Genomic DNA, 26,372 nt, shown 5'->3' on the forward strand with positions numbered 1-26,372 from the left:
GCGGAGACCTCTATCTACCACCCCATCTTTGAATGGTTGCCTGGAAACACTGCAAGGTCTTGCTGGGCAGTGAGTGAGTGAGTGAGTGAGTGAGTGAGTGAGTGAGTGAGTGAGTGAGTGAGTGAGTGAGTGAGTGAGTGAGTGGCGCTGATGCTTCAGAAGAAGACAAGTGTCTATGGTTAGATCCACCATGGATGGCCCCCAGATCAATATCACATCCACATATCTCTCTTTCTAGCCATATTCAACCGGTGTTATTTGGGAAAGCCACATGTATGTGGCTAAAGAAGTACGGTGAATGAAAATCCAGGCCAGGTGAGGTGAAAGATAAAAACACAAACTATGTATTTTTCAAACACTCTTTGTTGCCAGTGTCCTAAATGCTCCTAAATCTGTGTGCCGCTTCTCAGTGCGATGATGTGTTAAGTCACAGTCTCCATCATGGAAATACAACAGTCACCATGGACTACAGACTTCGTACAGACTTTATTTCAAGTCCGCCATCTGTCTCTGATACAGTACGTACTGATGCGAGCTGTTTGCTATTCAGGAACTGCAGCCATGAGGCGACTTGAGCGTTAGCTACCAGCCATCCGGCCACTTCAAGGAGTGCTCAGATAACGCTCAGGCAGGCAGGCAGCAGGGAAGAAGATGGCAACTTCGTCCAGGACAGAGAGCATGGGAACAATACCAGACAAACCACAGGTAATACACATATGGCAGAAAGAGAACCGATGGCCCCCGTCAACAAAAACAAACAACATTAAAGAGAAATAGCAACTTCCACAAAGCTGACCGAGGCACTCCAGAATATATCTCATCCGTGACAACTTCCATGTACCTCAAACACTGACATTCGTGGAAGGTGACCTCACAGGCTCAGAGGGGGAAAGGAATTTCCCTTAGAGCTGGGGGCCTTCTGTAAGGTCGACCCGTGGAGGAGAACAGGGACATTGGGTACAAATGATCATCAACCTTAAGACAGCTGAATGTCTGCCTGTCCTTTTTCACTCTCTCATGTACACAAAAGACATTGCCAGGTCTTTCTTCTCTCACTCATTAACACCTCCGGCAGGGGAGCGTGGTGGCGTTGAGGGGGAGGACTCAGTGGGAATCACAAGGACAAAATTATTCCCCATCTCTTCAGAAAATAAATTGCTGAGACAATCAAAAAGCCAGCCATGCGAGCACACTCACTTTCAGTTTCTGTGCGGAGTATGACTCAGAGCTAACGTTTGCCTGGCCTCTGATTTCTAATGAGTGTGCGGGAGATGGAGCGCAGGGGCGCTGCCTCTCTTTTAGCCTCTGATTTCTAATGAGTGTGCGGGAGATGAGGCGCTGCCCCCTCTTTTAGCCTCTGATTTCTAATGAGTGTGCGGGAGACGGAGCGCAGGGGCGCTGCCTCTCTTTTAGCCTCTGATTTCTAATGAGTGTGCGGGAGATGAGGCGCTGCCTCTCTTTTAGCCTCTGATTTCTAATGAGTCTGCGGGAGACGGAGCGCAGGGGCGCTGCCTCTCTTTTAGTCTCTGATTTCTAATGAGTCTGCAGGAGAGGTAGCGCAGGGGCGCTGCCTCTCTTTTAGCCGTCCGTCAGAGGGCCCTCAGAAGCCCAGCCATTCAGAGGCGTCTTTATAGAACCCAGAGGCTCTGGGGGTCCGGGCGGAAACCCCAGTTTTAATTAAAACGCACCCCTAATCTCCTGCAGCCGCGGCTAAATTCTTTATGCACCGCACTCTTTTCAGAAGTCCAGTGTATATTTATTAGTCTCTCTTTGAGCTGGCGGAAGAAGCTTCATTTATTTGGCTTCCCAGGCTGACCCGAGTGATGAGTGCACGCTCTCGCTCATGGGGCATAGCAAAGACCAATCAGAGATTAAACAGCTTCTGGAAGGGGGGGGGGGGGGATGTGTGGTGCCTTTAAAGCCAAAGTAGAAGAAAAGAATGTCACAGGACTACCACTGTGATGCAGACTATCTTCCCCTAGGGTTATGACAACCTTTGTGGAGGTATAAACTGTTTACAAGGATGCCCCAAAATCCTTACTATCTGATGAAATAATACTGTTGCTGTCTAGTCTGACTGGCACTAGAAACTAACCCCCCCCCCCCCCCCCTTTCCTGGCATCACTCCTCTAGCTTTCCTTTCCAGAGGGCACCCCCAAAAGAGTTCATCTGTGGAACATTCCAGACACCTGTGCTTGATTTGGGGAGTGCTTTCGCTCTGGGTCTGTTTACTCCTCTTGTGGTGTGTTTGTTTGTGTGTGATCGCTTCCTGTTTACGCTGCCAGGCTAAGATGGCGAGATTGCAGCGGCTGCCTTCCTCTCCAGCCCCCTTTCCCATCTGAAGAGCCCCCCCAGCCCCCCCGCCCAACACGCTGCTCCACCACCACCCACCCAGAGAGCACAAATTCATCAAAAGGAATTACACCGGTGTGTCTTGCGTTTGTCAGTTTCGAAGAGTACAGGTTCTACGCGCAGCAGTGACAGGGGACCTACTAATACTGACGTAGCGTCTCTGGAGCCGAGGCCGGTTGTTGCTGCCTCAGTCCTTCTGCCTGCTGTGCTGTGCTGTGCTGTGGTGTGGTGCTGGGATACACAGCACAAGGGCTCAGGGGAGGCCCTGGAAGCGCCCTGCAGCTGTTTACACTAACATAACAGAGCAGTCCTGCTCTCAGAAACACAACAGAGAGGAGGAGGCACAGCCACTCACACACGGCCAGCAGAGCACCTCCGTAAACATCACTCAAGTGGCACTCTGCTCCACAAAACTCTAGCTCTTCAGCCATCACAGACAGGAGATGGAATTGGCAAAAAACTAAAATACAACATTTCATAGGGCCCTAAGTTTGCACCATGTACAACTGAATATACTATATACTATGTAAAACTGATAATGAATTAACTTGGGGAGGACCATAGCACTCAATTAGATGTGATCAATGAGGTTGGCTTCGGGTGAATGTCTGACACACACACAAGAGAACCCTCTATACTGCCTGCAGCCTTGCGGCCTTCTGCAGGGCATGTCAAATGAAAGACCACGTCAACCCAGATCAATATCTCTGGTCACTGATACCCAAGGAGCACAAACCTGAAGGAGGACTGTACTATCACCTTATTAAAAATGAACGCACTTGGCAGCAGCAGCAGTGATTCATTGCTTCCTGTCAAACAGGCGGCCATCATTACCTACAGCTCCTGCTACCGCATCCAGTGACTGCACACCAACCCACAAAGAGTAATACATTAGGGGGCTAATGAGGGAATGTGGGGACAGTGTGTGAGTGTGTGTGTGTGTGTGTGTGTGTGTGTGTGTGTGTGTGTGTGTGTGTGTGTGTGTGTGTGTGTGTGTACATGTCAATGACAATCCGGTCATCACATCATCAGACTGCCGCCCATGGGAGTGGGATGAGATGAGCATCTGCACTGTGTTTGGGACGTTTCTAAATAAATCACACTTAGCAGACATGCCCTGCCCTCCCTCCCTCTGCTCCTCATCAGGACACATTTCCCTCACATAGCCTGCGCCGACCGACCGAGGAACAACATCCCACTGCCTCTGGCCTGCCGGCCAAACAGCCTGTCTGGAAGCTCCAGTAATCCCACAGCTGTGGGTGGCTGAATCCCTGTCTGGAGAGGAAAGGCTGGCAGACACGCATCGATTTTTTATTTAGTTTTTTAATTATTTAGGGAAGTCTGACACACTCCCAGCGTCCTCTAAGGAGGTGTAGATATTGATCTCCACCCCACATCGCCGTTAGCGGGTCATACGTTGATAATCAGAGCCACGATTTCTGCTGGGGATTATGTAATGGAAAGTGAGCCGAATAAACCAAACTTTGAACAGCAGTTCATACAAGCACGAAGACTAGAAAAGCTCTATAAAACCAGGAAGCAATGCTAGCTATTAGCAAAGATAAGGTTCATTTTTATGCATGGCTGCTCATCTACCTTACCAGGCAGACACCATTCATCTTTACCTGCTGATTTAATTGGTTTGCAGACTGCAGAAGAGAGCTCATCTGTCCTCGTGGGCAAGCCATCCATTTGTCCATCAAGACTAAATTAAAAGGCTAAATAACTGAAGGTTCGGTATTGCTAACACTATCCTTCTGAAACCAGGCACAGGGCACAAAGTGGTAAGTCTAATGACTTTCTGTGGAGTTGTGTGGCTCTTACAGGATTTTTCTATCTCACGCTACCTTGCTTTTCTCTCATCTCCAATTTGGAAGTGAATTGAAAGTGGGCAAGCACACTAGTGGAGGAACCATGATTGCGGAGACAAACAGAGCAGAAATATCCTTGAAGCGTCGCATTTCTTTTTATAAGACAGGAGTGTTTATTGTGAGAGCAGTCTCTTACAAGCAAAACTCAGGTTTTAATGAACGCCAGATGGAAGTTGTTTGTGGGTGGTATGGGTTTGGGTAGATTCCTCTGAGGGCTTTGACTCTCTACAGTTAAAATGTCAGGCTACATCACTGAAAAAAACTACCAACTTCATTTCCTGCACGACGATGTGTATATTTTATGGCCTCTCCTGCAGTGAAATGTTGCATGTTCTCCACCAGGAAGGAAATACTGCTGTTCCTCCACCTTTTTATCCCTCCTTTGAGGCATCCTTAAGAGGCTTCCACTCACCCCCACACACCTCCAAAATTCTGCCTTTGTGTTCATTCACCTTCACGGGCTAACCTCACCACCCAAATCATGCTTCCTTCAAACTAAAAAAGAAAAGCTATTCCAAACATCAGTGGATCTGAGATGAGATGGCTGTACTGACATGGTCATCAGAGTCAATAAACAATTGCTGAGGAGCCGGCCAAGGTCAAAGGCTGAGGAGCCAGCCAAGGTCAAAGGCAATAGAGATGTTGTTTCTGTTGCTTGAGACAATAGAGATGTTGTTTCTGTTGCTTGAGACAACAGAGAAGTTATCCCATGTCTAAACATCCCATGATGACCAGTCTCTTCTCAAAGGCCTGGGCTGAATTGCCCACAAAACTACCAACAACTTTAGAAACGTATAAAGAATCCCTGCTCTTAAAATATGGCTTCATGCAGACAGTTCAAAGTCAGAGGAGCCTTCAAATGTGGTAATCAAACAGGCGTCAAGTTTAAAGTTGTGCTTTTAAACTTTCACAACCTTAAATGCCACACCTGCCCTGAAAACACCTGTCAGTCTAATGAAGGAAGGCACCAACATCATCTTTTTCAGGAAGGAAGCCTTGCAGCAATAGATGTGGTGGAGCTTAATAGAGGCCACCTAAAAATAACATATATGCTCAAGTGTTAGATAATAATGGAGATCCTTCATCAAGATCAACACAAACACACTCTGACCTATATGCCTGCTCATGAACAAACACACACACACACACACAAGTTACCTGCTGATAAGTTTTCATCTGATTTCACAAATGTCAGCTTGGTTCACAATTCATGACCAAGAAATCTAACAACCAAAAGGATGCCTGTTTGCTGGCTGGGCAAAGAGGCTTGGCGGAGGCTTGGCGCAATAACTGCGTGGAGAAAGAAAAATGGGCCTTCTTATATCTAAGAGAATATAAAACTGTCTTGCTGCTCTTGTGCTGAACTTGCCCATTCAATTTGGCTGGTGCTGATTTTAATCCATCAGGTGATATTTTTACAGGCGAGCGGGCCAGAGGAGGATGGGGATTGGGGGGGGAGGGTTAGCTCAGAGGGATGGGCTCTGTCCTGTCTGCCTCTAACTGAAAACTGGCCCAGATTCCTGAAGGACAAGCCCCACCGGAGGCACTCCGCAGCGCCTCTAACCTTCCCATTAAGACAGGGATGGAAGCAGCCGGCATCTTCTGGCCCTTCCGCTTTGGACAGGGAGTTTTGTTTTCATTTAGCGCCAGACTGTGTGCTGGATGACACCCCTCCTACGGCCTGCCCACAGAATGCCTCAGTTGGTAGTGAGCCCCAACCCGGCAGGCATGGCCCTCTCTGTTTTATCTGCCCTTGTGTGTGTGGATGGGTCATGTCTTGCCTCTCTGTGATGATACTGTCCTGTGATCAGATGGCCTCTCCACCTGCAGCTGAGGAGAGCAGGGCAAACACAACAGTTCAGCCGCCATAACTCAGCATCTGCAGACGATGCCACGCGCTCTTGTTTTGCCCTCAATCACGTATAATATGCATCACCAGTCAATACCTGCGGCATCACAGCAGAACCTACTGGAATGATACTCAACAGAATTTAGGGAGAGTGTTACACTCTTTAGAGGAACAGCAATATGCAATTCAGTTTGTAAAAACAGTCCTATGAAGGAATCCTCTGAGAGAGCATGACTGAAGTACTTCAGAAAGGTTCTCGAGGTACAGAAACTGAGTGGTATTGAACGGATACTCCTAAAATAAAAATGATTTAAATCATCTCGAGAATAGCAGCCATTAGTGCAGATCGCTTTCATTTGAAGATTCACCATTGTGAATTCATACCATGAAAAGGCCAGTTCCCCACTTCTTCAGCTCTGCCACAGCACCACGTGGGACGAATATACACACTTTTACCACTGCAATGCAGTTATCAATACTATCTGCTTTATGACGGCATCAGATGATTGGCGACAGCAGCTGTGTGCATGTGGGGTTGCGTGTGTGCACACACCTGCCTACGCACAGTCATGCATTGCACTTCTGCTCAGAGATTTCAGCAGGCCATTCCTCTCTTGAGGAAAAACGACTGTTGTAAACTCACGCCTGAGTGTAGTGCCCAGGTCTGGAATCAGGCCAAACCAAACGATGGCCCGAGGGGATGCCCACTGGCAAGTCAGATTTGAGTCCAATCACATGCTCTGCTGAGCACACCAACACAACTACTCGTAATCCACTGCTCATTAAAAGGGCCTGTTTAGAGAATCGTTAATCAGCAAGTTAGACAAATGTTAGAGGGCAAAGACGGTTAAGACGGTGGATAGGTTAGTGTCGCTATGAGCTGGCAGGTTTGGAGATGCTGGAGTGTGGAATGGGGTGGGGTGCTCAACTGCTGTCTAATGGATTAAACTTCCAACTGGTGTGCACTGCCACCTACTGTTGAAGCATAGGCAGTGCACGGTTCTGAACTGGTAACAAGAGTGCCCTTCAGTTTATGGTGTGTGATAAAAGCCAATAAAAAAAAAACAGTGTTTGTGTGTTTGTTAAATTACTAATTACTAAATTTGTTTGTGCAATAAGAAAGTTGTCTTCTTACCTGAATGAGAAGAACCCCACAGAGCCAGTCGTAGAAACATGGAAGAGAGAAGAAAAAGGAGAGTCATTAGTCACCGCGACCCCTGCCTGTCTGCCTGCGCCATCAACAGAGACAGTAAACGCATCTCAGAAAGAGAGCACTGGGCCGTCTCTACGGTTTCATTGAGATAATGGCTGCCTCCGCTGTTAGACCTCCATTTTCTTTGGGAGCGATGACTCACTGTGCCCATAAACACCTTTCAGTGCCATCAGGGTGACTATTCATGTGCGGGGGGGGGGGGGGGGGGGGGGGGGGGGGGCCTTTAATAATGCTCAGACAGACTGATTGCAAATTAACTCCGTGGGCTTTCGCATGAGCACACTGAATGGCACAACATAAGGAAACTATTTATGTCCTGACGATTTTTAATCATGTAAATATGCTTCCAAATAAAGGAATATTTGGGGTGTCAACCGTATTACTGCAGTCTTGACGCTGGTTTTAGATGAAAAATGAATCTTGGCTGACTGAAAAAGGTCACCGGTTAAGCCAAGGGCCCTATTACACCACAGGGCAAGTGAGCTTGTCACTAACTTGGTGCCCTTCAGACTTTACTCCCTAACCCAAAACAGCTATCCCATTACTTATTAAGGGGTGTCGTATCATTGCAGGACAGCTGTAAATTCAATATGGGGGACAGCATCGTGGAATGAGCTGTTCATCATACGAGAGGCCAGAAAGAAAAGAAAATGGGCGGGAGTGACGTGGGATGGCAGACTGGAAAGTTCTAATAATGGATCCAGACTCTTTGGGTAGGACTTCTGGAAAGGGGAAAACGATGAGTATGTGAAGTGTAATCAGAGAGTATGTGAAGTGTAATCAGTGAGTATGTGAAGTGTAATCAGTGAGTGTGTGAAGTGTAATCAGTGAGTATGCTAAGTGTAATCAGTATTCAGGATAGTCCTCCTGCTCTCCTTCTTTGGATGGGTGTGACTGAAGACAAGGAGAGATGGAAATCGACAGAGCGAAGCGAGATAAACAACGAGGCAGGGCACCTGGCATGCTGATGGGGGGATCTGAATGCAGACTGGGTCCTGAGCAAGTGTCTGACTGAGCAAGTGAGTCTGTTAGTGGGTGTGGAAAAAAAAATGAATGAGTGAATGTGAGAGAGAGAGAGAGATGGATAGATATATAGATAGATATACAGAGATAAGTAGATAGATATATGAGAGACAGAGTGAGAGAGAGTGTGAGAGAGAGAGAGAGAGAGAGAGAGAGAGAGAGAGAGAGAGAGAGAGAGATCCGTGTGCTGTGTGCATGCGCGCAATTGCTTAACCGAAATACTCACAAGAAGCATAACCACTGCTGGCGCATATATACCAATCTACAGCAACTGAAGTTTCTAACTAGCTGTTCCCTCACTCCGTACCTCCAACACTGTTAAGAGGAGGCAGTACCAGTCTGATGCCTTTCCAAAGCTGCAGCCTCTCCCTGCCTGTCTCCCAGTGTGGTGCTGCTGTGGGCACAGGCTCTTGGGCGACTCTGTGCCCTTGTCCCGTCATGGGGAGGAGGCAGCTGGGCCACACTAGGAGACGGGGCCAGGGCCCTGACAAACCATAACAGCAGCAGTCAAGATAAATGAAGGCTGCCATATCACTGCCTCGTCCCGGACTGGTGTCGGAGTCCCTGAGGTTTTTCTGGCTGACCGTTGTGCGTGGCCCTGTCCTGGCCAATACATCACCCACAGGGCAGCCCTCTGACACCTGGTTATGGAGAATAGAGCCACCGAGGTGTGGGCAGTAAAAACGTCACAATGTTTTATTGCCTGACTCTGGCCATCCCACAGCTTTCTGCAGGGCTGCTCCTCTTGCTACAGCTGCTGGAGATCAAGTGGTGTGTATTTACACCGCAAAGGACAGAAAACCTTTTTTGTTTTATACATGTGAGGCTTGGAGTTCTAAGTCTGTCTTTTATCTGGAATAAATCTATTTGAGTTCTATGGTGACCACTCATATGCCCGCTCCTCAATAAAAACAACAACAACAAACAACAACCGTGCTTACTCAACATCCATCTCTTTCAGCACTGCTGGACAAAGGGCTGGGTGGACAGGGGATGCTACCGGGTGGGTGGTGTGTTTTTGTGAAACAAGAAGGAGAACAGGATCTCAAAGCAGAGGGGGATGATAGGAAAGCGCATATCTGCTGTCACAAAAACAAAGAGCTCAACTTCGCCATCCTCACACTGTGACTGCTGGAGGGATTAGCCACCCTGCTGTGTCTAAACATTACCCAAGAAGGGAGAAGGGATGTCTCCATCCTCTTGTTCTGTTCTGCTCCCTTCTCTCTCATGTTGGACTAGAAAGGACAACAAACATGTACTGCCTCAGTAAGATATTCTGGATGTCTGAGGGCATGAAAAGCAAAAGCAATGGTGATCCTTACATCAGGGATTTGGGTATGTGAGCCGAAACTTTGGAATAATTAGCCTCAAAGTTTCCCCATTGCTCCAAGTGCTTTAAAATATACTTCATGCAAAATTAACGCAGAAGTCTGACAAAAACTTTAGACCTAATTAACAGAAGCTAAGCAGATGAAAACGGGGTTGTACATTCCTTCCGGATTTTGCTTACTTGCCAGTAACGGCAACAACTTTGGGGTCATTTAGTCAGGATCAGTTCGGCCTATCAGCCTATTACGAAAATACCGTAATCTTATAGATATCCCTTTCTGTTCGAGATCTTTATTGAAAAGTGGAGATTAATGATACAAATATATTTCATACCATCCCTCAGGCACATCTCATAGAACATAGAAGTTATGAATGGTCCATTCCATATTTTGTCAAGTTTTATTAGGTTTTTCACTGACAAGCTAGTCTTCACTTGCTTTTCACTCCACCAATAGCAAAGCTGACTGCAATATCTTGATCTTCAATGCAAAATGTGTCCTATCTAAAGACCAAAGGGTGTCCATCATTGTAAAACACGAATACATGATTTGAACTAGTAAAAACGTCTGAATCTCATTTGCTAGGGTTGATAATCAGTTCATATGCAATTAAAAATGTAAAACTCTTGTTCTTGCATCCAGCAGGATCATTGTGAAATCAATCAAAGTTTCCCTGAAGCTTCTCCTTATGGGGGACAAGAACAGCATACCCTGGCAGGGGTAGGCCCAATCAATTCCCAATTACAATTTCTTAATTAAAAATCACTGCCAAAAGTAAACTACTTCAAACCCCATTAAGCATAAGAGGATGATAAACCTGCTCAGCAAGGAAAGGATTCTATCTCTTTGTGGGCACAGAATGAGAAGAAAATGTCACTGAAACTTCTTCAAGTGCACAGATGTTCAACACAGACGGTTCTGTGCAGATATCTCCAAATACATCTTTCAAAACAAGATTTACTTTTAGTCAAGAACAGGAATATTAAGAACTGTGCAAAAGTACCGCTAAGATAAACAGGGGAACACACCCCACGTGATGCCCGAGCGTTGCTTCTAAAAGCGCTAAGGAATGTGCTAATTTAGCAATGGGCTAAATGGAAACTGAGTTATGGTCATCCCAACGAGATAAAAACCTGCCATGAGCCGAAGGACAGATGGCTCACACACCAGGATGATGCCATCATACAAGAGCATATGATGCAGCGAAACAGTGCCCCGAGTCACACATCTGACACAGGTAAGTCAATGTAATAGCAGTCATCATCATACACCTTCATACATAAGAGCTGGAAAGGCACCGTGAGCAGAAGACGACACTAAAGATTGAGAACAACCAAGAAAACCTCTGCCCAGCTTTGGTCCTTTACAAGCTAATAAAAGAGCATCTGCCCGCTTGCTTGGTTTTCTGCTCACATAACTCCGCTGTCCAGGCCATTCTGGGACTGCCTGATAAAGTACAGGAGCAGGCCAAGCAGGACGCTTCCTCTGCCCAAAGTCATCCATCTGACTCTAAACTAAATGACGGGTTGAACCACTGTAGCAGTGCATACACAGTTAGGCCAGGATGCAAACACAGGCGACCCATCTTTAGTCAGGAATGGTTCTGTTCCATGAAGGGGAAGGTCTGCAAGAAGGATTGCTCAGGAGGAAGCTGGCTACACACTGTCTAATGGAGCCCCTAGAGGCATCTCTGCTAACCATGGTCAGTCTGATGAATGGGAATTACAGCACAGACGACATTCAGCACTTTATCTGCAGGGCATAATGATCACCAAAAATCTTCAGAAGCTCTCAGATAGGATCACAGTCTGGTCCATTCTAGGTCCAAAGGTGCATTTTAGGGATTGGTCGAGTTCTGACTAGAGTTCTGGGTTTGGTCCGAAGCGAACTAGCAGGCTTACCTTGGAGGGACAGATGCAAATCTGGTCTGAGCAGTATTACAGAGGCAGGAAAACAGGACACTATGTATAGCCTGCTGAGTCACTAGGATACATTCAGAGGATACATGTGTGAATGTCATCACATACAAAAACTCAACCATCTGTCTTCCCCCTGTACTGCCCTGCTGATGTTATGCACAGTTAAAAGTATAAGGCTCAACTGTAGAAACAGCCTTAATAATGACCTTCGTGTTCCTCACCGTATTTAGTCCTACCCACAGAGCGGACATCCACTCGCCAGTGACAAGAGAGATGCACGTGGAAAACATCCATGGTTGTGTGTGTGTGTGTGTGTGTGTGTGTGTGTGTGTGTGTGTGTGTGCGTGTGTGTGCGTGTGTGTGCGTGCGTAAAGGTGCTGCAAACCTCAGGTAATGAGGTGAGTGAGGAATGCTATTCAACATGCCAACATGCCAGACTCCTCAGCCAGTTTTATAAATAGGTGAGGAGAATGCCAGCATGCCACGTCCCACATGATGCAGCCTCCTGATCAATCTGGCCAGCCAGAGTCAGGTTTCCCCCGTGGTCCAGACTGGACCAGCGCATTCCAAACATGGTAGGTAAGGTAAGCCCAGGCTGGGGACTGGGGGCCCAATAACAAATCTTCAGCAAATTCTTGATGTGTTTATGCAGGTTCTCTCACTAGCATCCTCTGGAGGTTTTGCACTTGTGTATAATGGACCTAAATCTCCCTTTGAAGAGGGATTTTACTCCAGCGTTCAGAGACCTTCTACTGGGCCTTAACTGGCATAAGTGTGAAGAGAACAAAAACCTACAGGAACCCTCAATGGCACTTGAGAGGGGGCTGCCTGTTCGCTTTGATCTGCTTCATAAAAGGAGCGCTGCTGTGATTATCCAACCACTCCTTTCACACTGAATGCTAAATGTTATTTTTTTCATCAGTTGGGCTTCAAGGTGTGAGTGGATGTGTGCTTATGTGTGGATCAGAGGAATAGATAAGGGCCCCATTCTGTGCAGAAGAGTAGAAAGCCCACCTCTGACGGGCATAATGCCAGGAACAACTCCACACACACACACACACACACACACACACACACACACACACACACACACACACACACACACACACACACGCTTTCTACTTGCATAAGGAGACACACAAAGTTCGAGCACACAATGACGATTCACACACCTCAAATCCCACAAGTATGATGCGAACACGACAGCACTGCAAACCCCACTGAGATACGCAGCTGCAGAGCAAGTGAAGAGGCACTTTAATGTACTGTTATGCAGATGCGTACCCTGAAGGGCCTGTCGCTGTCGGGCAGAAGGACCTCTTCTATCTCTAGAGGAGGAAGTGCTTTCAAAGAAGCCGGGATTCTCTGTGCCGTACTAGTTTGGACCCAAAAAAATCTGCTAAAAACCAACCAAGAGTTTTTCAAAAGTCATGTCTCCTGTGCATTCCATCCTCACTAAGCGAGTGACCAGGGATATCTAGAGTTTGCACATCATTCTGATGCCAATGTGTTCCTCTTTTCTACATGCCTGGGGCTGGTTTCGAAGCCACAGGATCCCAGGTCTCACGTTTGACATGGAGAGCACGTCTTGTTTGGACATCTGCACCATTTATGTTGCCCTTTTCATAAATGCTACACGGGCCTAAGCAAAACACAAATGCCAGGCATGGGCAAGACTGGCATTTGGTGCCAAGACGTGACCTTATACACTGGAATGTATTCTTTGGGGTGCAGAGGGCATTTAACTAGTACTACAAATGTTGACTGGTGAAGGCGCAAGTTGTGCCTCAAGATGGGAGCAGCTGTTGATGTGGCATTTGTACTCCGCACAGCCTCCTGGCATACATGTGGCACCCGATTGACATTTCAGCTGCTCCAAACAAGCACCGTTGGAGACCCATTGAAAGTCATAAGGAAGAAAATTCAATCTTACTAACCTACAAAGGCAGTCATGTAATCACAAATCAAGAGAGCGCTCTGGAGAACCCATTTAGATTGGATCAACACAACTTACGAAAAACAGACAAGCTCTTCTGCGTACTAAGAGCAGGGTATTCGTACTCTTCGGCCTGTGGTTGAGTAATTATAACCATAGTTAGGAGAAGAACAAGGCGAAGGAGTCTCATGCCCTGAATCTTGAATCATTACAGGTGGCCGAGGGCATCGCGTTCCAGCTCCCTAGACCTTATGACCGTTGCAATGTCTTGCATCCATAGCACTCGGCTGAGTAATGCCCCAGTGATGGGGTGGGGGGGAGGTGCAGTGTGCAGGGGGTCATGTGTTTGTGCCAGCCAGACCACACATGGAGCACAGGCGGAGGGGTTTAGCCCTCAGATTAAACAAACCATGCAGACAGGCGCATCAATTACAGACAGCCATCCAACCACTCGCACTGTGCCTCCCTCTGCTCCACTGACGTCCCAATTCAAACCAAGCATGGAGGACAGCGAAGGAGACCCAAGTATTCAGGGGGTGGTGGTGGTGGTGGTGGATAGCTGTTCCCGCTGTTGGGAACGGAGGACCAGACACAACGTTTAGCGACTCACATTACCAGACTGGGATGCGTGCCCAGAACAGGGGCGAACTGGCGACAGCTGTGTGTAGGTGTGCATGTGTGTGTATAGATGAGGGAGCAATGCAATTACAAAACAAAAACACCAGGCTACTGGAGCCCTACTCAAATCGACCACAGACACGGAAGATCAATGAGGAAGGTGGATTCATCTAATATCTGAATTTCTAATGAGCTAAACTGCAAGGTATCTGGTGTGCCGTCACAGTGGTCACCTAGTTACGGTCAATGGATAAATAAACAGAACGTGATGGAGAGCTTGGTTGGCCTTGTTATTGTAGGGTTGGCCGCCTGGAAACCTGGTTACAAAACAAGAGTACAAATACCTACAACTGATTGGACCAGTCTAAGCCCCTCTGCTTCCTGACAGAAAACATCAGTGGTGCTTTTTTATAAGCGGACTGACACAGAGATGGGCTGGTATGAGGTGCTGGACTAAACATACTATCTTTCTGAAGAGAACAAGACTGGACACTTCACTTCACTGCTGAATGCCATACGTTAAAGTGTGCTGTTTTCACTCAACTATTCTGCTGAAATTAATAACTCATGTCCATCAATTAGGGCTGGCTCGGCGATATGGACCCAAATTCCAGCAATTTTAGGCTGAATGGTGATCACTAACTAACAGCTAGCTAATTGGACTTGCTGCTGGGGCCCAAGTTGACAACATTTGTTATTTTACCACAAAGTTAATGTTATAACTTGCATTTTCCATTCCAAATGAAGTATAAATACCAATAACATATAAACTAATAACATTTTTTAGCTAAGGTCAAAAGCGTAAATGTAGTGTATGGCTATATCTGCTGAAGTTAGCAAGCTAAACAGATAGCTGTGGCCTGCCCTCTGTGGTAATACCACTTTAGACCTCAAGAGGTGAATCTATTTAGGGAAAAAGGCAAGCAAGTTTGGCCATCCTGTAGTCAGTAGCATGCCTAATGCTTAACATTAACAATTAGTCTGTCGGCTAGGTTTGGCCTGAAAAACCTCTTTAGCAAACACAAGACATTCAAATGTCTCTCTCTCTCTGTACAGTGTCTTTCTGAGCTGTTGCTTTGCAGATCACAAGCTGATACTTTGAGCCCTGTTAGCCCATCTTCAGTTACCCTCTCTGGGAACAAGGCGATGCCTGCGGGCCTGTGACACATTCCGAAGGAAGGAGAAAGCCTCCTGGCCCAGTGGGAAATGTCAGCACCTCTCGGCAGCCCTGCGGCAGGTGGTCACACAGGCAGCATGGCGGTGACCAGACCCTGCACTGAGCATCCTCAGGCTCACACAGGATCATGGACCTCCTGCTGGCGCTCTTGCAGGCCGAGACCAATTTGACTCACCCAACAGTCTAACGCTTGGCATGCCGACCAGGTCTGCTGGCTTATCAGCGATGCCTTTGATGCTGATTTGCAACTTTCCATACATTTAAATGTTGCTCATATGTCTCCAAAGGACTTGAGAGAGATTGTGTGAGAGCATGCTTAACAATTTGTTTACGTAGTTTATGTGATGCACACTTCTAGAATTGTGAGTTGCTTCAGGGCAACTTGATCATGTGATGATACAAATAAAAAAAAAAAAGACAGCATTTAGGCATTACTGTGTCACATCACAGGCACTGCGAAAGCAGAGAAGTGGTTGACTGTCATTCTCTCCTGCCCCAGAATGGGTCTGCTCAGAATAGCTTTGAGCAGATGCCTTCTCCCTCTTGGTTATTTGCAGCCCAAGGGCAATGGAATCCCATCAAGTCTCACAGGAGGCCAACAGCCCTCAGTGCAGGGCAGAGGGGGAAGAGGGCGGAGGCGGCAGGAGGAGGCAGGAGGATACATCAGCTGTCCGGGGCCTCTAAGCGAGGACTCTCATCATTAGAACCAACACACAAACAACGCTCTGTGCAGCAAGGTGACTGACAGGTGAGAGGACTAGCAGGCTATTTTAAGAGCGAGTATGGATTAAAACAAAGTTAATTTTCATTGTTGTATGTCTGCGATATCAAAGGGATCAGGTCAACTGTGCTACCCATAGGTGTCTCAGCCGTGAAGACACAAAAGGAAAGTGAGATATCTTAGAATGCAAATTATGAAAAGGGCATCATTACTGCCAAAGGCTCTTTAGGGTTGTACTGGTTGGAGAAAATTGAGGACAGTAGCCCATAAGCTCTCATCTATCCATCATGACCTGCTTGTTTCCAGAGAGCAGGAACACAGGAGGAAATGAGAGAGCAAGGGAGGGAGGTGGTGTGGGGTAGGAGCAAGAGGGAGGTGGTGTGGGGTAGGAGCAAGAGAGGGAGGTGGTGTGGGGTAGGAGCAAGAGGGAGGTGGTGTGGGGTAGGAGCAAGAGAGGGAGGTGGTGTGGGGTAGGAGCAAGGAAGGAAGGGAGGTGGTGTGGGGTAGGAGCAAGAGAGGGAGGTGGTGTGGGGTAGGAGCAAGGAAGAGAGGTGGTGTGGGGTAGGAGCAAGAGAGGGAGGTGGTGTGGGGTAGGAGCAAGAGAGGGAGGTGGTGTGGGGTAGGAGCAAGGAAGGGAGGGAGGTGGTGTGGGGTAGGAGCAAGAGAGGGAGGTGGTGTGGGGTAGGAGCAAGAGGGAGGTGGTGTGGGGTAGGAGCAAGAGAGGGAGGTGGTGTGGGGTAGGAGCAAGAGGGAGGTGGTGTGGGGTAGGAGCAAGAGAGGGAGGTGGTGTGGGGTAGGAGCAAGAGAGGGAGGTGGTGTGGGGTAGGAGCAAGAGAGGGAGGTGGTGTGGGGTAGGAGCAAGAGAGGGAGGTGGTGTGGGGTAGGAGCAAGGAAGGGAGGGAGGTGGTGTGGGGTAGGAGCAAGGAAGGGAGGGAGGTGGTGTGGGGTAGGAGCAAGGAAGGGAGGGAGGTGGTGTGGGGTAGGAGCAAGGAAGGAAGGGAGGTGGTGTGGGGTAGGAGCAAGAGAGGGAGGTGGTGTGGGGTAGGAGCAAGGAAGGGAGGGAGGTGGTGTGGGGTAGGAGCAAGAGAGGGAGGTGGTGTGGGGTAGGAGCAAGAGAGGGAGGTGGTGTGGGGTAGGAGCAAGAGGGAGGTGGTGTGGGGTAGGAGCAAGAGAGGGAGGTGGTGTGGGGTAGGAGCAAGAGGGAGGTGGTGTGGGGTAGGAGCAAGAGAGGGAGGTGGTGTGGGGTAGGAGCAAGAGAGGGAGGTGGTGTGGGGTAGGAGCAAGAGAGGGAGGTGGTGTGGGGTAGGAGCAAGGAAGGGAGGGAGGTGGTGTGGGGTAGGAGCAAGGAAGGGAGGGAGGTGGTGTGGGGTAGGAGCAAGGAAGGGAGGGAGGTGGTGTGGGGTAGGAGCAAGGAAGGAAGGGAGGTGGTGTGGGGTAGGAGCAAGAGAGGGAGGTGGTGTGGGGTAGGAGCAAGGAAGGGAGGGAGGTGGTGTGGGGTAGGAGCAAGAGAGGGAGGTGGTGTGGGGTAGGAGCAAGAGAGGGAGGTGGTGTGGGGTAGGAGCAAGAGGGAGGTGGTGTGGGGTAGGAGCAAGAGAGGGAGGTGGTGTGGGGTAGGAGCAAGAGGGAGGTGGTGTGGGGTAGGAGCAAGAGAGGGAGGTGGTGTGGGGTAGGAGCAAGGAAGGGAGGGAGGTGGTGTGGGGTAGGAGCAAGGAAGGGAGGGAGGTGGTGTGGGGTAGGAGCAAGGAAGAGTTGTTGGTGCACTCCACAGGCAGGTGAGGGGGAGCGGGGGCTTCAAGTGGGGTCTTAAAAATAGTCTGCTCATTTTGATCCAAACCCTTTGGAAATGGGGATGAGTTGTAAAGTGAGAGGGTGTTTTCTGTCTCGGGAAGACATATGACTGCTGGGATGCAATCTGCACCCACCTTAGGCAGCTCCAAAGGCCAGGGCTTGGTGGAGTGTCACATTGCACAGAGCTCCCCCCCCCCCCCACACTCACCTCACACAAACACACCAAAAGGCCACCAGAGCAGCATGCAGTTACACATGTGCACAACAAAAAAACAGGTTCAGAAAGTCGTAACATGAGTATTCTCAGAGATTTCATCTAATTTAGGTGTTCAAATCTGAGCCTTTCACAATTCCCATGCCTGAACAAGGGCTCCTTCACGAGAAGAAACATTATGCGTGGGCAGCAACTGGCACATGCTACAGCGGACAGGGATGTGGCATAGCTGAGATGGGCAGGTCCAGATCACTTTACCCAAATGGCACGAAAGGGTGGGGGTGGGAACGGAAACCAATATCTGCTCTCAAGTGCCCTGCTGCGAAAGCTAGAGTCGCCGATAACCATCTCAGCAACAGCTGGATGCTTGTTCAAGCATGGGAATCGAGAAGGGACGACATCTTGGCACATTTTAATTGGAAACTAAACCCATGCTATTTATAAATCAAAAGATTGGGTATTATAAGTGCAGCATGTAGAAGATGGGCCACATTATCACAAGCACAGACCTATGATGGTATAAAGACCTCTTATTAGAATGAGAGAAACACCTAGATCCAGGAGATTCAACATGTCAGCCCTTTAAAACCATTTAATGTGTCCTGCAGTAATATGTTCAAAAAAATAAAAAGTCTGAACACCTTCAAAGTACTCTTACAAGTGCATCCGTGCCTGGTGAGAGAAATGACAAACATGTGTCCAGTAAGCTCAATGGACTTTGAGGAATGAACTTGCTGCGCAACAGCTGTGGAGAACCCAGTCCTACTGGCCCACTATGACTCAAAAGAAATCTCAGCTATTTCATTCACCGATGCCAACTGCTTCAACTGCTGCTACAAGGAAGGCCATAGCCACGCACCATCCCAAGCAGGGAAACCCTGGGGACCTAAAGTCTCACAGCTTTTCAGGAATCTGGGGAGAATGTAGGGCGTTTCTCTCATGTTGCTTTTCACAGCAGGTTATCATTTCAAAACAAGTTAAAAACAAAAACATACTTCAGAACAAAGAAACCTTGACAGAAACATTTTGTACAGTCCCTTACAAATACCATCTTCACTGATGTGCACATTACTGATAGAAGGAAAACACATTCTTTTGAGAGGGGTGTGCTAGGTGAATAAATTCCCTGTTCATATATACCTGATGGTATCCATACATGATTACAATAATTGACCGAAAAAATATTAGTAATTTTTTGGGTTTGGGTTTTCTGATGAGTCTAAAAGAAAACACACGATATAAAGGGTTTTACAGAGAAGAGATCTCTCTGATAAACATACAGCGAAGTTTGACATGTTACAAAATGTTCTGACTGTGAGGGAATTATTGACTTGTCCTATCTAGTCATCGGCCATGACACACTCAGCAGGTCGTTAGCACGTACAACAACCATGGCTTTTGTAAACATCAGTAATGAACTAGTCTATAAATCACTCCATAGTCATGCACCTGAATATATAACAGACATGCTCTCAAGGTACACACCCAGTAGATCCCTGAGGTCCTCCGGCACTGAACTTCTAACAGTTCCAAAAGCCAGGACAAAGAGACATGGGGAAGCAGCTTTTAGTTTCTATGCCCCCAACCTTTGGAACACTCTGCCAGAATACCTAAGAATGGCCGAAACGGTTGAAACCTTTAAACATGCACTTAAGACATACCTCTTTGATCTCGCTTATCACTCACTGTAAAATGTATTTAACATTTATGGAACATTTATTTATTTACTTATTTCTGTCTCTTTTCACGTATTTGTACCCCCCCCCCCCCCAGCAGCTGTCTCTTAGTTTGACGATAACTGTGCTGAGCAGTGCTTTATGGTGCCAGTGCGGTTAGTACGTAATTTCCTGTTCATTTATCTCTGGCAAAATCTGTGTCTTTTTATAAGTGTTTTGTAACTTGTAAAATGTATTTATTTAACATTAATGTAACATTTATTTATTTATTTACTTATCTGTGTCTCTTTACAAGTGTTTGTAACCCCCCCCCCCCCCCCCCCCAGCAGCTTAGTTTGACGATGACCGTGCTGAGTAGTCCTTTACGGTGGCAGTGCGGTTAGTACGTTTATTTTATTTTATTCATTTATCTCTTGAAAATCTGTGTGTTTTATACAAGTGTAACCCCCCCCCCCCCCTTTTCTTTCCTACTGTGAGGCGCATTGTGTTACTTCCTTGTATGAAATGCGCCGTACAAATAAAGTTTGATTTGATTTGATTTGATGAAGACTAAATTATCATTCTGGTGTCTGCCTTCCAGCTGGCCCCCTTTAATTGCTTTGATATGAAATGGAAAGCCTAGCAAGAGGTGCAGCTGCTCTTCTACCACACAAACTGGTCACCATACAGTGTTTTCTTATTAGTAGCCCAATTCCCTTTTGTCACTGTATCATAGCACCTACATTGATGGGTACAGGTACAGTGAAGGTTTCCCCGTCACAGCTACTCAACTTGGATGCAACATACACAGTAAGATGCTTGGTAATATCACTGAAGCTTACAATAAAACAGAGCTGCAGCACGTCCTCATCCTGATAGGGCTAACTACTATATAAGGTGAGCAGAGTCTTCATTTAATTTGGCAAGGCCTCACCACACTCTTGCTCAGGGATGTGTGGACCAGTACACACCTTTTGCAGTTGCTGTCGCAAATACACAACACTATATAAAGCACTTGCTTAGGCAAACAGTGTCCCTTGGAGACTAGCAGAATTTCTCGAAATGGAAAAACGATTCCAGCAATTGCTTCACTCAGGCCACCTGCCACGATGCACCAAAACGCTTGACATTGAACAACACCCTGTTTTTTTTCCAATACATTAAACAGCTTATTATAGCCTATGTTCAGGATGCTGGTATCACCATAAGCCTAGGACCAGTTGTCGAGGTGTAACATTGCATTCAAGTCCCACACGAAACGCTAACATCAGTGCGCTTGACATTGACAAGAAAGGGCCTTTTCCCAGCCACTTCTGCTTCCACCACACTCCCTTTTGTCAATTCTGGGACCATTCTGTAGGGCCCCATAGGAGAGCATGACACCCGTTTCTCGCTTTGATCAATACATTTCGCCGTGTCCCTTTCTCTATGCAGGCACTATAAATAGGAAGTTTGCATGTAGCCTTTTTAAGGTCACAGGTTGGGGTCTGAGAGGCCGCATTGGGAGGTCTGGACCATGAGCGCATGCGCAGAAAATCTGCATCTCCTGCCCATACCTAGCGGGGTCCTTCTCCCAGCTAAAGGTACTGTAGCATGAGGGAGGTTTAACTGTGCATGTCAGATACAAATAGTTTCTATCCACATCCACAATTTTCTTCTCCATATCAAAGGGACCATTTTAAGGGAGGAAAAGGCTCAAAAGATGTTATATAAAAGACTCAAAATATAAAGCAGTCATCAAATGATAAAAAAACATATTGCTTGGCATAAAGCCGGTTTACCCTTTCAGTATATTAACAGTTTAGCTGGCAAAGACGGGTCACAACAACACTCCACGCTACATGCCTTTGCAATTGATATTGAAAATTACACTAAATCAACACTTTAAATTCACACCGGAGAACATTGCTAAATTTGTCCTTTGCATGTCCATTGGACGAACCTCTGATGAAATGACGAGTACAGTACATCTTGTGGTCTTCGTGTACAGGACTGTAATGACTTCTATCTCTTCTTAATCTACCTTTTTTTTTTACCTGACATGAGTCACTTCTACTTTTAAGACTTTGTGACTATGTTGTATTGTGTTTTCGTTCAAAATAAAAAAAGTCAAAACTCTCAAAGTGTCCAAGCACAGTGCTCACGTTATTAAATGGCTAAAGAAATGAGGCTAAGTACCAACTCAGTTGCTCACAGCCCAGCGCAATAGTCAGCACACATCCCAAGGTCAAGACTCACCTGCCGGCGACAGAAAGGGAGTCCGTGGGCGATGATGTTAATTCTAAAGATCTTGAGCACTTTCTGTGGAGGTACAGGCTCTTTGGCCACCTCCGAGCCCAAAGTCGGACATTCCAAAGGTGCCTTGGGGGCCTTCTCTTTGCCGGAGGCTTTAGGCATCTTCTTTCGGCTGGACGCAAAGCGGGGAATAGGGCAATGCCGGAGCATTGCCAGTACGAGACTAGTAGGACATATCCCACCGAATAACTTGGACGGAGGTTGGTTCAGAGTGCAGAAGCACCAGACCACTTGTTCAGAGTAAGAGTTGGGAGGGGGGCCGTTCTCGCAGACCTCTGGGCACCAGTGGTAGCTGTCACTTCTCTGTGGTGTTCTGCTTTGTGCGTCCACTGCAAGCTAACCTCCCCAGCCATGCTCGCCCCTTTAAAATATCCAGGACCGTGATGTCACCACTGCGTGCCGGGCTAAACAGCTGCTGCCATGCCAGTGGAGGGGCGGGGTGGTGGTGGTGGTGGTGGTGGTGGTAGTAGTCCTTTCTCTGCCCCCCATGCCGAGTCACACATGGACCCAGCTCCAAACAACAGGAATGTGGATGCACATGTCACCCCTGCAGCTTCCTCTTTAGAGGCACCCTGACCCCTCCTCTTAACTACTCGGGGGGTAGGGTAGAGTACACTTGACTGGTACAAGTGTACAATCTGGTGCTAGGCCAGTAGAGATGATGACCATAATGACCTTTCCTTTCAGGCCACTGCAGTAGAGCAGCCAGATCACAGTTTTTTTGGTAGATGGTTAAAACCCAGACAATGCTGTACATATATACATTACACCTGTGCATTACACTCAATTTGAATAGCAAAGGGCAAATAGCTGGTAGTCTCCCAAGATATTTTTTGACAAAAACTCTCCCACAATTGACTAGTCACACCACCAATATTCATATAACAGAAGCTGTGGTCAGATTTCCATCGCATTCCTGCCATGCCCTCCGTACATCTAAGAGCCAGCCTGGGGTTTATTTAGGGCTAAGCCAATGGCCCAAGGGACAGGTGTCAGAATGCATGACAGGACTGCTTCAACCAGGCTCCCTGTGACTGTGTGTCTGTATGGATGGGCTCTCTCCCACACCTCACCCCCCCCCCGCCCCCTCCAGTCCTCTGCCATCAGGGCCACTGCCTGAGTTCCACTCGGAGGTTGTGCGTCTATCTCCTGCGTCCATGAGAGAAACATGCTGAGCATGGGGCGTCTTTATATAGAGGGAGCAAATGCTAGTGAGCGAGCCAGCGAGCCAGAGAGAGAGAGAGAGAGAGAGAGAGAGCGGGGCAAGAGAGAGATGTTGAACGCCATGGAAGTGGCTCACGTGCACCGTGACATTCCAGTCAGTCTTGAGCTCCAGGTCTTTTTCCAATCAAAAACATGGAAAATTAAATGAATCGGTAGGAATAAAAGTACGTTTGTGATTAGCCTAAATGGCGGGAAATGATCATTTCAGAATTGCATTGGTTGAAAAATGCAAAAGTCACTTGTGAGTAGAAGACTGAGTCTCATCTGCCATGTGCCTTCCATGAGGCATGAGGACAGCCAATAAGGTCACTCCAGCAGGCATCAGAATAGTGTGAAAGATTCTCATTAGTTTATGAGTGTAGGAGATCATTTGAGCTGTCATTTCACAGGCATATTAGCAGTGACAACCACAATATTAGATCACCCATTCCTACTGCAGACCTATCAAACAATCTTCTGCTACTTAAATGTGGTTGAAGTATGCAGAATGCAGTTAAGTAAGAAGAATGTTAGAATGTAGGATATTTTATAGAACTCAAGATATCAAGATAATTGAATTCCTAAGAGGGAGCTCTAAAGGGGTTCACTCAGTTTAGTGCTCACCGCTTGGAGAGGCAGGAGTAACCGATCTTCCTGGCTAATCTCAGGTCACCGGACTATGTGCTGTACGAGCATAACTGAGCCTCGGTCTGATAACACGATCAGACCTGCTTAATTGGAGGGAATGCCAGATATGCTGGGGATTTAACCTTGGGTCCATGGCATGCCAGCCAGAGCCTTATGTCTCAAGGAATCTCCTCTCCTGCATGCCACACTGACTCTTTATGTAGACTTCCTTTTTGTTTAAAGTACACCCCACATCACCGGTTATCTGAGCACTGAAATACACAATAAGATTAGGACGTCACAATGTCGGGATGTTCCTGAAACACGGGGTGACAGGCCGACGGTTTAACATGGTTGAGCTGGCATTTCAGCACCCACTTCAAGAGCAAAATGAATTCACATAACAAAAAGAGGGGCATAGCCAACTCTGACAGAATCTTAAGCAAAAGAGAGGATAGCGCAACATTTCTGTCACATCTCATGAACCACAAGGCGCACACACACACTCCCAAACTCACCCACTCACGTTATTCTTGCACACACTTTCTCCAGGGAACGAACCGTTTCTCCCAGGAGTTCGTGGGGCATGTTCTAAGTGGTGAAAGTCCTGAAGACCAGAGGTCAAAGATCAGGCCCATCAGCACAACACATTCAGTAAAAACTCTCTACCTGACAGGAAACCACGAGCTCCGGGCAGTGTGTGTTCAGGTTGATGAAAGTGCAGTTAACAGTAAAGACTTTACTTTAATTCCCTACGATAATACTACATGTGTATCAAACCTATCAATGTGATACTGCCATCATGCAATGCCCGGCCAGTTGAGATGCATTGGCTATGGTCAATGAACAGTACAACATAGAAAGCAATCCCTTCTCTCCCTCAAATTGCAGCAATAGTGCAATACAGTACATATTGCATAAATATACACATACATCTACCCACTACGTTCTAGAGACAAATAGGAAAACTTCCTGTAACCAACCTAGTCAGCTATTCAAGAAATACCCATACACACTGCTAAACACTGACACGAGCTCACTGTAAACAAATGCAAGTCTGCAAATCTGTGGCCATGACAACATAATTACTTGTGTACACATCTGGAGATGTTCTGCCAATTGCTCGGACGACCCCAGTACACAAATAGAGCGCACGCAACATAAAAGCCTCCAAAGACCACACTCTGATGTATTGCTCTGGAACTTTAACTAAGCCCAGACCACACACACACACACACACACACACACACACACACAGTTTGATGTTGTTTACAAAGAACTGGGCTCCCCATTAGACCTCCCCGGCCGGGTGAGTGATTGGGCTTCCGCTGCTGGCGGTCCGGGCCCCTCTCTGACGATCCAACTTTGCTCTGGGCTGCTTGGTGCTGCTCCAGGAAGGACTGGCTGTATCCTGCTTGGCCTATTGCTCAACAGGACTCGTCTCCCCCACACTCTGTTGTGATATAGGCCACACCAACAGATTGACAGGTGTGGATCATATATAAGTGTATGAAAGACAGTTCCACTAGGCACAGAAGACATAGATCCATCATAGTGAGAAGATTGGGGCTAAATCTGAGCGTTCAAAGATCAGCTCTTAACTCCTGCTGGAGGAAAACTTGAGCTGAGTAATGGAATAGCTCTGGAAACAAAATGTGTCTGGAAAATGCAGGCCACCTACACTTGGTTTTAAGCTGTGTGTTCTTGTTAATGAGACCCAAATTAAATAGTTTGGCCTCTTGTCCATGATCTAACTATGGAGTTAGCTGGCTCACAACTGGATTGCAGTTTTTGAGGAAAACCATGCTATGCAAGCAACTAGTGTGTTAGCTTTTACATAAACATCTCTCTACCATTTCCTCTCTTTTCCTCAAGACTTGCTCGCTCACACACACACACACACACACACACACACACACACACAAGTACCGACGGCCACATACTCCCCCAACAGAACAAAGATGCTCTCAAGCACACAAACCCACACATATCTACTGACACACAACACAAAGCTCTGCGACAACTCATTTGCAAGTGTAACCAGAGTGAGAGAGATTAAAATTTCAAGTGGCAATGAATCTTTCATGGTGGGGTCGCTTAGGGGAGAAATATTCCTAAATAAGGTTTTCTTAGGGCCTGAACATCACTGCGGCAACCGAAAATGAGTGGCTGTTCTTCTTCCACAGTGGATAGTTGGACAGACAGAATAAAGATGCCTTAGTGGGGCGAGACTTAAAAACGCACAGCTCTGGCTCCATCTAATAATTGCCTTAACCCTTGCACCAACACACACTTGCATGCCCCCCACACACATAAACGCCAAACAGTCTGCACTAGACAATGGGGCAGGCAGACATGTGCCAGTCTAATCCATGGTAGTCTACCATAAAGCTGCCCAGCACAGCCCAATGGTGAGCAAAACAGATGCAATGGACAGTGAGGAATTTCCCTGCATATTTTCCTAAATATACCCCTCATGCACGGGTGACCAAAGGCAGAGAAAAACTAACTGGGCGCCATCCATAACTACGCCATGCCGATCTGCAGTCGAGAGAGAGACCCTTCATATGTTCAGGGCGCCCA

The 26,372-nt window shown here is 47.3% G+C and overlaps 1 protein-coding gene across 7 annotated transcripts in view; it reads right to left on the reverse strand.

Moving 5' to 3' along the window:
• fbxw7 (F-box and WD repeat domain containing 7) overlaps nucleotides 1–26,372 on the reverse strand; it is a 133,399-nt gene that overhangs the window by 39,250 nt on the left and 67,777 nt on the right. The window contains exon 1 of one of the 7 annotated variants that reach the window (XM_031559327.2): nucleotides 21,903–22,380. The exons of 5 other annotated variants lie outside the window; for them this stretch is intronic. In XM_031559327.2, the coding sequence (XP_031415187.1) occupies nucleotides 21,903–22,109 (207 nt within the window). In that variant the 5' untranslated portion in view covers nucleotides 22,110–22,380. Of the gene's footprint in view, nucleotides 1–21,902; nucleotides 22,381–26,372 lie in introns of those variants that run through there. One more of the 7 variants, XM_012831805.3, reaches the window with a different exon arrangement.

This window comes from Clupea harengus, chromosome 22, assembly GCF_900700415.2.
Source record: "Clupea harengus chromosome 22, Ch_v2.0.2, whole genome shotgun sequence".
In the NCBI taxonomy this organism is placed as follows: domain Eukaryota; kingdom Metazoa; phylum Chordata; class Actinopteri; order Clupeiformes; family Clupeidae; genus Clupea; species Clupea harengus.